This window comes from Chanos chanos, chromosome 7, assembly GCF_902362185.1.
Source record: "Chanos chanos chromosome 7, fChaCha1.1, whole genome shotgun sequence".
Taxonomy (NCBI): Eukaryota; Metazoa; Chordata; class Actinopteri; order Gonorynchiformes; family Chanidae; genus Chanos; species Chanos chanos.
This window is the reverse complement of record NC_044501.1, coordinates 47,160,585-47,175,032: the sequence shown is the minus strand read 5'-3', so window position 1 is coordinate 47,175,032 and position 14,448 is coordinate 47,160,585. Positions and strand designations below refer to the sequence as shown.

The 14,448-nt window shown below is 42.0% G+C and overlaps 1 protein-coding gene across 5 annotated transcripts in view; it reads right to left on the bottom strand.

Annotated features, from left to right (window-relative positions):
- Positions 1 to 4,828: 4,828 nt before the first annotated feature.
- Positions 4,829 to 14,448, bottom strand: part of nrxn2b (neurexin 2b) — a 543,549-nt gene continuing 533,929 nt past the window's right edge. For 4 of the 5 annotated variants that reach the window (XM_030779476.1, XM_030779479.1, XM_030779477.1 and 1 more), the window contains one exon: positions 4,829 to 5,130. In XM_030779476.1, coding sequence (XP_030635336.1) covers positions 4,829 to 5,130 — 302 coding nt within the window. Of the gene's footprint in view, positions 5,710 to 14,448 lie in introns of all 5 variants that reach the window. The other variant, XM_030779475.1, reaches the window with a different exon arrangement.

The following is a 14,448-nucleotide window of genomic DNA, read 5'->3' as shown; positions in this document are numbered from 1 at the left end:
CATGCTAACAACACTCGAAGGGCAGAGCAGATCTGACACATAGAGGGAGGACAGAGAGAGAAGAGAGGAGAGATGATAGAGAAAGACAGAGAGGCTGACAGAGAGACTGAGAGAGACCCCAACGCTCCAGAGAAAACAAACTAGAGGGGTGAGTGACTTTAATCGGCATGGGAACGTCATGGATGCAACGCCTGGTTTGAGGATCAAAACGAAAACCAAAGGAAATGAAAGAGTAGCTATCAGTTTTCCGGGCGCAGCGGTCGCCTGCGTCCTCAAGTGCGGTTTGTTCCTCTCTGAAAGACCAGATGATGAAATAAAGGGGTAACGGAGGGAGAAAAGGTTATCTAAATGAGAACTCACTCTTTCGTTCTCCCTTTCTCTGATCATCCTCCTCTTAGGGTTAGTGATTAAACGGAGGTGGGACAGCCTTTGTGCGAGTTGGTCTGAAATAACTCTCCCTTTCAAACTTCTTCAGTCTTTCTCTCCTGCTGCTCCCACTGCCTCTTACAATATAGATTTTATTCACCTTAATTTACTCAGGTTCTGCTCAGTGTTCTGAGGTAAAATTTTGTGAAAAACAACCCTTCTCCCCCGCCTCATTCATCAGCTCAACCTTAAATAACCTTCCTGCAGCTTCAAATAAAACACTAACGTCAGTTACTGTGAGAGTTACAGAATTTCCTTTGAGTTTTGGGGCTTGAACGTATTCTCTCTTGATGCTATCGCTAGAACATCATTAATAGTCATGAATATTTTGACGCAGCTTTGGGATTTTGGAAAAAAAAAATCAATTAAACGCAAACACACATTCTAATTTACTCATCAGAGAAAGTCTTCTTGAAGCCTGTCAATGTTCATTTCCAGTTTCCCCCGTGACAGAGCAGGTTTTAAAAGGCTCACTGGTTTTCTGCGGACATCATAAAGCAGTCTTGCTGTCCCCTCAAGTTTGACCAAACTGAGCTGAAAGATTCTGTGTATTGGACTTGCTGCTACCCACTGAGTTAGGAGGAAGATCAGTGAAGAAGAACACACTCTGAGCTTCCAAAGAAAGTAACCACCACACAGGCAGTGGTGAGAATCCAAACACGAGAGCCGATTTTTAATGAAATTGAATGTTGTATTACTCCCATGTGGGGGTGAATAACTTCCCCTCCGATTTTACTGTGATCTGTGTGATTATTGAGATTTTAGTTTTTCATGTTCTGTGCAATGCTGGAAGAGTGAGATTCCTGTTAAGGAGAAAAAAAGTCAATAAAATCGGATGAGGAGGACCTCATTTGCCATGAGATATTTTTTGAAGGGGTTCAAAGAAAAGCAGCACACAGGGAATTTCTATGGTTTGGTGAAGCTGTATCAGACAGGGAATTTCTATGGTTTGGTGAAGCTGTATCAGACAGGGAATTTCTGTGGTATAGATGCAAGCTGTATTAGACAGGGAATTTCTATGGTATAGATGGGAGCTGTATCAGACAGGGAATTTCTATGGTATAGTGAAGCTGTATCAGACAGGGAATTTCTATGGTATAGATGGAAGCTGTATCAGACAGGGGTGTTAGGAGCAGGTGTATTGCAGTCAGATGATCCTAAACACACTCACCTCTCAAGATAAGTAGGTGTTTTCCATGCCGAGATCACTGGAGGAGTACATAGTAGCAGATTAACTCATCTTCTGTTGTTCTCATTTTATGTGTTGGAGTGTGTGTGTGTGGGTGTGTGTGGTTTAGGCTCTTGTGGCATTGTGGGGACCAAAAGTCCCCATGAGGATGCTAAGTAGCTCACAGGTGGAGACTTAGCAGGATGTCTGCCGTTCCCCGCTTTGCAAAACAACCCTTTTAACAAACACCTGACACCTGCCTAAATATTTAATTGGTTATGGGTGTGGCTAAGCTGCTAATCCTTAGCCACAGTATGATCCAAGCAATGCTATCTCTTTAGAAGGTGTGTGTGTGTGTGTGTGTGTGTGTTTAAACACTGCTTGAGTTTGGGGAGAGAACAATTTTCTGCTCACTGACCAAGGGAATGGTAGAATGGTTCAACACAACATTAAGAAAACGCCAACTACTTTGGCTGCATTACCACCACATGTTTTTTTGTTCATTTGATGAATTCAGTGAAGCATGTTCCTCCTCTTGAATTAGTCAAGGTGTTGAATGCATTTATAATTCATTTTATAATTCATATTAATATTATCATCATTATTATATGCTGCTATATAATTAGAGCAGACAGATCACGTGAGAGTCCTCTTAATGTGACTGTAAAAAAATGTGCTTGTAGGAAGTGACAGAATCAAGTAACTCAACTTTGGAGGTATAAAAAAAAAAATCCAACATACCAAATAACAAACCACAGAACACAGTGTGTAAGAAGTATATAACCAATTGTATTCCCTTCTGTTAATATACACATATTTAGATTCATCTCACTGGAACACTTTACAATTACATTTAGAAAGAACAAGAGGATACTGGGAGGACTGGGTGTGTGATGAGGGGAGGGAAACAGATCTGGACAGAATGGGGAAAGATGGGGGTGGAGAGAGTAAGAGATACATGGTTAGATTCAGCTCCGTTTGCAGAGATTTAGAGCGATAGAAAAAACAACAGAGAGTAGAAAAATAAAAATGAAGGGATGAAGAAGACCGCGGACGGTCAGCGGAGAATGGTGACACATAATCTGTGGTGTTGGATGAAAGAAGAAAAGGAGAGGATTCCAGGAAGTTGGTGACTGACTGAATTATAAGGGACAGACTCTTTTTTTCTATAAGAGGTGAGATCACACTCTGAAGTCAATGTTTGTTTGTAATCCAAATTATTACATTTTCTCTGTTCAACAGAAACAGACAGAACGGATCAGTTTGTTTCTCAGAATCAATGATCTTTTTTTTTTTCTTATTCCAAACAGGGATGGAAAGTCGGGAAAACACGTTTCTTTTCTCTTAGTTAATGGGATGAGATTCAAATATTTAGACATTTCACAAACTTTTTTTGAATTTTTTTTTCTTTTTCTTTTTTCATGGTACAGTTGAGTTCCTCTAATAGTGTTGAGAAAATTGGAATACTAGAGCTCAGGTCATACATCTCCAAGAGGAACTGGTGTTGTCCTTTCGTGTATATGTGTGTGCGTGTGTGTGTGTGTGTATGTATGTGCATGTGTGTGTGTGTTTTATACTTGAAAGTTCACACCAGTGCAGTCCTGCTTCACATGTAGTTTCAGACAAAATGGCTGCCATCCAGAGCACAAGACAGAGGGAACATTCCTCTTCTCCAAGACACTGAGTTGCATTTTTTTCCCATCAAATGTCTTTTTTTTCCCTTTTTGCTTATGACAAAATAAAACAAAGAAAAAAAAAATTTAACCCCCCCCAAAAAAAGAGAACACGCAAACACTCTGCTCCTTAAGTTTTTCATTGTGTGAATGTCCTCTGTGATGATCGCACATTTCCACGGACGTGTTGAACTGCTGCTTGTCTGCAGGATGCGATGCGTGAGGTTAACGTGGAACGTTGACTGCTCTCGATGACCTAGTGTTAATCTTTGTGTTAGAACCACACGGCTTTACAGACGGGCATACACAAACACTCACCTGCTCTGACAGGATCACCTGATGCTCTTTCTCTGAGGTCCTTTAGCTTCTGAAACGTCTATACATGTATATATTTATATATAGAACAAAGTCCATTTGTGGCTGCAGGATTTTTTTTTTTCCGTTTTCTTAGTGTTAATGCTGAGCGCAGTGACCTAGATCCTCCACAGGGGGGCACTGGAGAGCCCTGAAACACATGAGGGCTATCTGCTGGAACGAAACACGACCGGGGTTTGGCCTCAAAGAGTTTGGCGACGAAACAGAGCATCCGTAGATGTCGATTAGTTCATGTGTTTCGTTAGTTGTCATTTCGTGTTACTTTTTTTTTTGTTTGATTTTTTTTTTTCCACTGAAACGAGTGTGTCTCTTTTTCGTTTATGAATACTACATGCTTGAAACACAGCAGAATAATGTTGGAACAGCTCCTGAGCACCATGGACAAGGAGAGAGAGAGTGCACAGGCCAAAGAGAGAGAGAGAGAGAGAAAGAAGGGATGGATGCTGTTGGAGAGAGAGAGAGAAAACTCTGGACTGGCTTGTCTTGGCAGTGTAAATGAACATATATGAGGTGATAGAAGTGCTGTCCAGTACTTTGTCCAGTAGCATTAAGCTGGAGGAATGAAATCCTCCTGTACTTAAGGACTATAAGACTAGCTGTTTTTTTGGGCTCAGTAACAATAATTTGAAGCATGCCTTTCAAAAAAAACATCCTGTATTAACTAGTTACACGGTCAGTTCTCAGTCTATAAGAGCTCTTAATGAAACATTCCTGATTGGCACATACTGGTATTGTGTTTGTGGTAGTAATATCCTAGACAGTTTACAAAGATCTAATTCAAAAATCATGATGAAAAAGAATCACTGTTTTTGTTCCCCGGTGGTAAAAAAAAAAAAAAGTAGAGCAATGGCAGAGCTGCTAATTAGGAGTAAATATCAAAAAGAGGTGGATGTAAAGGCAAAGGCAGGATTGGGATCTCTTGTTCTCTCTACACTTCTTTTTCGCCTTCAATTTTTCAAGAGAGAACAAGAGCCGGAAGGTTTACTGAAAAAGAGAAATGACTTTAGCTCTGACCTAGAACTGGTAAACTGCCAACAGACACCTTACCCATCACCACCTCCATTCCTTCCTTCCTTCCTTTCTTTCTTTCTTTCTTTCTTCCTTTCTTTCTTTCTCTCTCTCTATCCCTCTCACTCTCTTTTCTCACTCTTCTCTTCCTCTGCCTCCGTCTCTCCTGGGGCAGCACTCAGACGTAGTATTCCTTGTCTTTGTTCTTCTTGTTCTTGGTGGCCGTTTTGGCGGTTCCCGGCTGCTTCTCCTTCACCAGCGCTCCGTTGCTTTGCGTGGCCGAATTACTGATGTAATTTCGACTCTGGTCCACCTGGTAGGAGCCTTCGTCGCGGTTCCGGTACTTATACATGGCGTAGAGGAGGATGAGGATGCAGAGGGCGGCCGCTGCCACGATCCCAACCACCATACCCGTGGTGCTGCTGGACTCGCGGATCACCTCCACCGGTTCCGGGGGTCCTCTACCAGGCGAGGAGGGGTCTGTGGTGGGCACATGAGGGAAATTGGGGGGGTAAGTTATGCCAGGGATGTGCCTGTGCCGCCCGCTGTGGTCGGGGTCGCCGGACGGCTGGGCGGGCGGCAGTAGCACCTGGTCGCGGGTGATCATTTTGCCCGCCGGGATGTGCCCTCCGCTGCTGCTGCTGCCAGGTTTGAGCCGGGGTACCAGCTGTTCGGGGTGGGCGGTGGGGGTGGAGGGGACGGGGGGGCGGTGAGAGTTGGGCGGGCGAGAGAAATGACGGTCGCGGGGGTTCTCAGCGGCGGGGGGAGGGGGCAGGACCGTCCGGTCTGTGACCAGCGGCGAGTTTTTGTAGTAGTCTTCGTCGTCCGACTCGGTCATCTCGCCCGAGCCGTAAGCCGAGACCTCCATGGGTTCGTCGCAGTCCTCTTGGTCCAAGGGGCAAGGGGGGCGTCCATTGGGGAGGGGGAGGGACTCTTTGGTGGTTTCAAGCAGGGTGAGGAAAGGGCGGTAGGTAGGGGGTGGGGGGATGACTGGGAATCGAGTGGCCACGGAGGGGGGGTCAAGGGAGTCCACGGTTAAAATGGGCAACACTAATTCACCTCCTAGGATAAGAAAGAGAGTCGAAAGGAAAGAGTGTTAGTGAGACCCTGTGCACCTCTGTCTCTCTCCAGAGCAAAGAAAGGAGGAAAAAAAACAAAGAAACAACAGTCAAAAGAAAACAACAATAACACAAGTATAACCATCATTAGAAAAGCACTAAGACTTAGAATGAGGTTAGTTATATAGTTAGTTCAAGTTTAGTTTCTAAAGAACTATTTAAAGATGACTAAACTCTTATATTACTCCTACGAAGTGCATGTATAGTACTAAAAACATCTATAAAACAGTAAAAATATATAACTCAGCTAGGCCTAATCTTGCTATGCTAACTACTGTGGCTAGCCTAGACTAGTTAACTAGCTATTAAGCAGCCTATAAACTAGCCTTGCACTTGTACAACATTTAACTATCAAAGCACAAACAACAATTCAACATCTACATATGCTCTTCTGTCCTGTTCTTCTGGCTGTCTGTCTTGACTCAGGCTACTTTTGTCTGTCTGTTTCTTCTCTGATCTCTGATTGGATGGGTTAAATAAGATAGCAAACCACGGAGTTTTGGTCACTTACATCAACAAATTGCCCGCATGATTTTTGCATGAAAAAAAAAATTACAAAAAGAAAGCTGTGTAAGATTGTTCTCGGATAGTGATAAACAAAATTTCACCCCACTTTCTTTTTAAAAAAGAAGGTAAAATTCTCAGTAATCAGTCACTCTGTTTCTCTCGGAGTCTCGCATGAACATGAAATCAAACCCTCACCCTCCCAAACGGAAAAAACGAACACAGTAAAACACTTCCAATGATTTTAATCTCAGTGCAAAACCCTTAGGATCTTTTTCAGATAAAAGAAACGAAGGTTATTTTCTACTCCTTCACACCCCCCTGTAGGCTTCCCCCAAAATTCAGATCATATCTCTTTTTAATATTTCTTACAACATCCCCTCACAATCTCCTAATGCACAATCTCCCCACGAGTCTTAAAATTCTTCTTCCCAGAAGATCCTGTGTGTGTGTGTGTGTGTGTATGTGTGTGTGTGTGCGGTATAAGTCACAATTTGGCAGAATGTCTATACATCTGTCCTAAATATCACACATGAATGCCCCAGTTTCCAGTGCTCAGAGGTTAATGGAGAAGATTGGAGAGCCACCGTTTGTTCTCTGTTAATGAATTCCCCCCAAGGTTATGAGGATTTAAACTGCTTTTTTTTTCAGGGGCTTAAAATGGCTGATTTTTTCCTTTGAGGTCATTCCCAGTCAAAAGCATTCATATCAAAAACTCTCTGCAGGGGTACCAGTTCAGAGAAGTTTCACAGAATGAGTGTTTTTAGCAACACATGACTTCATACTACCTACAGAGGGTGGGGAAAAAAAATCTAAACTGAAGTTACCAACACAATACATTTTAGAGTACTTTGCATTTCTGAATACGGTTTACTGTAATCGTAATGTACACTTGATCACATTTAATTACAATAATTTTGAGTTTACACTAAAATAACACAAAGAACATAATAGCCATGGCTTTAATAATCACACACGATCAGTTCCTATCTACGTGTTCTGGTATACTCTCAAAAATGACTTTTTATTTTGGCTGTTGATGAGGTAAATTAGTGTTTCACAAACCAGTGTCCAGATGGTTTAACTGGGATAAGGGGATGGCTTTTGGATGTGGGTAGTTCTAGCATAGCTCTGCTTATGCTGTTACCTCCAAACCCAACTTACTCAAACTCTGGCAGCAGCATGACTCCTCCCCCTTCCCGCCCCTTCCCACTCCTGATGACCAATCAAATGTCCCTTCAACAACTTTCAAAAAAATCACTTTCTGATTTGATTGTGAATAAGGTCATAACACTCAAATACTCACAAATCATCATAAAAAATGAAAAGAAAGGAAAAAAAAGTCGCAAAGTCAACATTCAAAGCAGATATTGGGTAAAAACGTCAGTGCTGAAAAGGAAGACATTAGTTATTGTGTTAGTTCCCAAAATGTCCCCTCCTCCCAAACTCCCAAAGACCATATAGCCAAAATGGCTGGGTTACCCAGGCAACAAAAAAGGGAGAATATTCCTTGTTTCTCTGTGTGTGTAGGCTGAGAGTGAATGATGACAGAAAAAACAGGCAATAGGTAATAATGTGTCCCCTTTTCACAAACTGATGGTCTGAGAGTCAACTGAACAATTCTAAATCAATCATGTGACTTTGGAGTTCAAACTCTGAGCAGAAATGTTTTTTTTTCTTTTTCTCTTTCATATCTCTCTATTGTATGTTTATTGCCCTCTGCTCTGATCTATGTGAGTACTCTGAACACGTTGCGAAATCTAACTTTTTATTCTACGAGTATCTGTGACTTGTGAAACCACATACACCTACTACTAGGAATTGGAGAGAACAGATAACACAAAATAGATAAGGACAGATAGATAGTTTGACCTTGAGAAGAACATCTAGAGACATTTAGACTCATTTATTTGTTGACGGCGATGTGTTTTTAAGCTCATTTATTAATGTCTCATCCAGCAGAAAATGATTCTGGTGTCAAATTCGGGATCGTTCGGTCGCATTAAATAATCGTTATTACAAGGAAACATGTTTTCACTTTTAAATTTATATTTCCCCTTTGTGTTCATATTTCCCTAATTTATGTTCCTGAGGAGAGGGATAATATTATCTTTCACTGAAAATCTGCAGTACCTGACTGTGGGAAACCAATTCAGACCAGTACAAAATAAACGCACTGCACAACGAATAAACCAACAGAGAAAAAAAAAACAGCAGTGGAGAAATTGGTGTCCTGCATCTTTACTGATAATAATCTAAAATACCAATATTCATCTCTCTGTCTCTCTATTTCTCACCTGTGGTGAAAAATAGCTCTAGTTAAAATCATATTCACCTCTGAATGTCCTTCCAGAAGCCAACAGTGTTGACAAAGAGAATTAGTGAGGACACAGAGAGTAGTGAATTGTTTTCAACCCAAGGATGCTTTGATAATACAGAATAGATAGATAGATAGATAGATAGATAGATAGATAGATAGATAGATAGACAGACACTTTTTCTAAACCTGACACACAGAGAAAATAAAGATTTCTCCACTGTTAGCCCATGTGTGTGTGTGTGTGTGCGCGTGTGCGTGTGTGTGCGTATTTGTGTGGTGAGGTAACATAGAGTATTTAAGACACATGAGACTTGTTTCTGATTGGTTAAACCACATGCAGCTTGTGACTGGTCATCCCGTGCCTAGTGACGTAGAGTTGGATGGTTGCTAAGACAACCCTGTTGGTGTGATGTGAGTGAGAATGAGAGACAATGATAATGTCACTCTACCTCACACACACTTCACAGCAACCCAGTACCGTATCTACCAATACACAAATAGATAGATAGATAGATAGATAGATAGATAGACTGATAGATAGACAGACAGATAGATAGATAGATAGATAGATAGATAGATAGATAGATAGATAGATAGATAGATAGAAAGATGGTCATTAGTGAGTTTGGCATATTTTGCCTGTGTTGTGTATCCAATAATGTTGGTAATTGTAGGGGCGGTTGGTGACGTTAGTGTGTAGTGGAGATGTTAGTGTGTAATGTGTGGTGGAGGTGTTAGTGTGTGGTGGAGATGTTAGTGTGTGGGGGAGGTGTTAGTGTGTAGTGGAGGTGTTAGTGTGTGGTGGACGTGTTAGCGTGTAGTGGAGGTGTTAGTGTGTAGTGTGTAGTGGAGGTGTTAGTGTGTAGTGTGTGGTGGAGATGTTAGTGTGTAATGTGTGGTGGAGATGTTAGTGTGTAATGTGTGGTGGAGGTGTTAGTGTGTGGGGGAGGTGTTAGTGTGTAGTGGAGGTGTAAGTGTGTAGTGTGTGGTGGAGATGTTAGTGTGTAGTGGAGGTGTTAGTGTGTAGTATGTGGTGGAGATGTTAGTGTGTAGTGTGTGGTGGAGATGTTAGTGTGTAGTACATAGTGGAGGTGTTAGTGTGTAGTGGAGGAGTGTGTGGTGGAGGTGTTAGTGTGTGCTGGAGGTGTTAATGTGTAGTGGAGATGGTAGAGTAGTGGAGGTGTTCATGTGTGGTGGAGATGTTAGTGTGTGGTGGAGGTGTTAATGTGTAGTGGAGATGGTAGAGTGTAGTGGAGATGGTAGAGTGTAGTACATAGTGGAGGTGTTAGTGTGTAGTATGTGGTGGAGATGTTAGTGTGTAATGTGTGGTGGAGATGTTAGTGTGTGGGGGAGGTGTTAGTGTGTAGTGGAGGTGTTAGTGTGTGGTGGAGGTGTTAGTGTGTAGTGGAGTTGGTAGAGTGTAGTACATAGTGGAGGTGTTAGTGTGTGGTGGAGATGTTAGTGTGTAATGTGTGGTGGAGATGTTAGTGTGTAATGTGTGGGGGAGGTGTTAGTGTGTGGGGGAGGTGTTAGTGTGTAGTGGAGGTGTTAGTGTGTGGTGGAGGTGTTAGTGTGTAGTGGAGTTGGTAGAGTGTAGTACATAGTGGAGGTGTTAGTGTGTGGTGGAGATGTTAGTGTGTAATGTGTGGTGGAGATGTTAGTGTGTAATGTGTGGTGGAGATGTTAGTGTGTATTATGTGGTGGAGATGTTAGTGTGTAATGTGTGGTGGAGGTGTTAGTGTGTGGTGGACGCGTTAGTGTGTAGTGGAGGTGTCAGTGTGTAGTGGAGTTGGTAGAGTGTAGTGCATAGTGGAGGTGTTAGTGTGTAGTGTGTGGTGGAGATGTTAGTGTGTAATGTGTGGTGGAGATGTTAGTGTGTAGTACGTAGTGGAGGTGTTAGTGTGTGGTGGAGGTGTTAGTGTGTAGTGGAGGTGTTAGTGTGTAGTGGAGATGGTAGAGTAGTGGAGGTGTTCATGTGTGGTGGAGATGGTTAGTGTGTGGTGGAGGTGTTAGTGTGTGGTGGAGGTGATAGTGTGTGGTGGAGGTGTTAATGTGCAGTGGAGGTGTTAGTGTGTGGTGGAGGTGTTAGTGTGTGGTGGAGGTGTTAATGTGTAGTGGAGGTGTTAGTGTGTGGTGGAGGAGTTAGTGTGTAGTGGAGATGGTAGTGTAGCGTGTGGTTTAATTGATGCTTAAAGCCTGCAGGTTAAGGGGACAATCAGCACTGACAGATGGTGGCTCTGCTTTGGGTTAGCTGGAACAGATTCTCTCTCTCCCTTTCCCTCTGTGTGTGTGTGTGTCTGTGTGTGTATGTGTGTGTCTGTGTGTCTGTGTTTACCTAATAATATAAAACTTAACCGGAGGGTTAATGGAAGGTCCCCACATAAATAGCAAAGTCTGACAAACTCTGTACATGTGGGGACCCGTAGCTGGGTCCTCAAAAGTTTAGGCACCTTTTTATAAAAGATATTTTTGTTATTGGTAAAACTAAAAGTGTGAAGTTGTGTTTTGGTTAGGGTCAGAGTAGAGTTATTCTTTACTTTTTGTGAAACAAGCCAATGATCAGTTCCCAAATTTATAGCAAGACAATGTGTGTGTGTGTGTGTGTGTGTGTATGTGTGTGTGTGTGTGTGTGTGTGTGTGTGTGTGTATGTGTGTGTGTGTGTGTGTGTGTGTGTGTATGTGTGTGTGTGTGTGTGTGTGTGTGTGTGTGTGTGTGTGTATGCGTATGTGTGTGTGTGTGTGTGTGTATGCGTATGCCTGAGTGCGCGTGTGTGTGTGTATGTGTTTGGGCTGCAGGCAGCAGTGTAAGTCTCAGGGTGTGAGTCAGAGATCTCAGTGCCTTGGCCTGAAGGATCCCTGTCTCACCCACAGCTGAGCAAACGCACTGAGCCATATGGAGACGCCAGCCCAAACCCCCCTCGCTCTCAAACACTCTCACTCTCACTGCCTCTCTCACTTATCCCTCCTAAACTTTTATTCATATACATCTGCTCTCTGTTTACTGCTTTTTTCTGAGTTTGTGTTTTCTTTTTTTTTTTTTGAGTGTGTCCTGTGTGATTCTCCCCCTCTCCTGCTCTCTCTTCACTACTTCACAATAAAAGTCTGCTGATCTCACTCTGCTGCCATGTTAAATACACACATGCACACGCACACGCACACACATGCACATACACGTGCACACACCCACACCCACACCCACATACACACACACGCACACACCCACACACAGAGACACACACCCACACGCACATGCACACACACACGCGCACACCCAAACCCAAACCCACACCCATGCACACACACACACACACACACACACTCACACGCACTCTCACACACGTACGTGCAGGTGTGCACAGACATGCACACGTACACACACACACCCAGAGAGAGAGAGAGAGAGAGAGAGAGAGAGAGAGTCAGAAATACAGAGACAGATGTTGAAAAGTGAGTGGTAGTGCACAGTAGGTTGTAAGAGGGTCAGTACTGAACGCCAGACTCATTAATGTGCACTACGGAGGGAATCAGAGACCAGACTTCTCCACACTGCCAAAAAATGTTTACAGCTTTTCACAGTTTGACAAGGAGAAACTACACATCTTACAGTAATTAATGTTATCATAATTATACTCATATCACAGGAGCAGGGCAGAGAGAGAGAGAGAGAAAGAGAGAGAGAGCGAGCGAGAGAGAGAGATTTATGCAGGCTTTCGCTCTCTTAATTCCGCTAAACTGTTGCGTTTATAAAGGTGAATTTGTAAGGTAGTGTTGACAGCTCTGTAAAGGGAGAGCTGCAACTGGAGGAAGGACAAAATTTGTCTCACCTGGAAACACAGCCTAAATATTAGACATTTGTCTCTTTTGTTTAATACAGTTAATGAACGCAATAAATCTGCCAATTCTCTGTTATTACATCACTGCTTTGTTGATTACTCTCTCATTTTCAGTATCTGTCACTGCAGGACTGTGTATTTACACAGCTAGGGAGTTGTAATGTTCTGATTCAGCCTAATGTTCTGATTTGGCTGTACTGCTCTGATTTAGCTGTAATGTCCTGATTTGACGGTAGTGTTCTGATTTAGCTGTTATGTTCTGATTTGACTGTAGTGTTCTGATTTAGCTGTTATGTCCTGATTTGACTGTAGTGTTCTGATTTAGCTGTAATGTCCTGATTTGACTGTAGTGTTCTGATTTAGCTGTTATGTCCTGATTTGACGGTAGTGTTCTGATTTAGCTGTTATGTTCTGATTTGACTGTAGTGTTCTGATTTAGCTGTTATGTCCTGATTTGACTGTAGTGTTCTGATTTAGCTGTAATGTCCTGATTTGACTGTAGTGTTCTGATTTAGCTGTTATGTCCTGATTTGACGGTAGTGTTCTGATTTAGCTGTAATGTCCAGATTTGACTGTAGTGTTCTGATTTAGCTGTTATGTTCTGATTTGACTGTAGTGTTCTGATTTAGCTGTTATGTCCTGATTTGACTGTAGTGTTCTGATTTAGCTGTTATGTTCTGATTTGACTGTAGTGCTCTGATTTAGCTGTAATGTCCTGATTTGACTGTAGTGTTCTGATTTAGCTGTTATGTTCTGATTTGACTGTAGTGCTCTGATTTAGCTGTTATGTCCTGATTTGACTGTAGTGTTCTGATTTAGCTGTTTTGTTCTGATTTGACTGTAGTGTTCTGATTTAGCTGTTATGTCCTGATTAGATGGTAGTGTTCTGATTTAGCTGTCATGTCCTGATTTGACTGTAGTGTTTTGATTTAGCTGTAATGTCCTGATTTGACTGTAGTGTTCTGATTTAGCTATAATGTCCTGATTTGACTGTAGTGTTCTGATTTAGCTGTTATGTCCTGATTTGACTGTAGTGTTCTGATTTAGCTGTTATGTTCTGATTTGACGGTAGTGCTCTGATTTAGCTGTTATGTTCTGATTTGGCTGTAGTGTTCTGATTTAGCTGTAATGTCCAGATTTGACTGTAGTGTTCTGATTTAGCTGTTATGTCCTGATTTGACTGTAGTGTTCTGATTTAGCTGTAATGTCCTGATTTGACTGTAGTGTTCAGTTGTAGCTGTTATGTTCTGATTTGACTGTAGTGTTCTGATTTAGCTGTAATGTCCTGATTTGACGGTAGTGTTCTGATTTAGCTGTTATGTTCTGATTTGACTGTAGTGTTCTGATTTAGCTGTTATGTTCTGATTTGACGGTAGTGTTCTGATTTAGCTGTTATGTCCTGATTTGGCTGTAATGTCCTGATTTGACTGTAGTGTTCTGATTTAGCTGTTATGTTCTGATTTGACTGTAGTGTTCTGATTTAGCTGTTATGTCCTGATTTGACTGTAGTGTTCTGATTTAGCTGTTATGTTCTGATTTGACGGTAGTGTTCTGATTTAGCTGTTATGTTCTGATTTGACTGTAGTGTTCTGATTTAGCTGTTATGTTCTGATTTGACGGTAGTGTTCTGATTTAGCTGTAATGTCCTGATTTGACTGTAGTGTTCTGATTTAGCTGTTATGTTCTGATTTGACTGTAGTGTTCTGATTTAGCTATTATGTCCTGATTTGACGGTAGTGTTCTGATTTAGCTGTAATGTCCTGATTTGACTGTAGTGTTCTGATTTAGCTGTAATGTCCTGATTTGACTGTAGTGTTCTGATTTAGCTGTAATGTCCTGATTTGACTGTAGTGTTCTGATTTAGCTGTTATGTTCTGATTTGACTGTAGTGTTCTGATTTAGCTGTTATGTTCTGATTTGGCTGTAGTGTTCTGATTTAGCTGTTATGTTCTGATTTGACTGTAGTGTTCTGATTTAGCTGTTATGTTCTGATTTGGCTGTAGTGTTCTGATTTAGCTGTTAT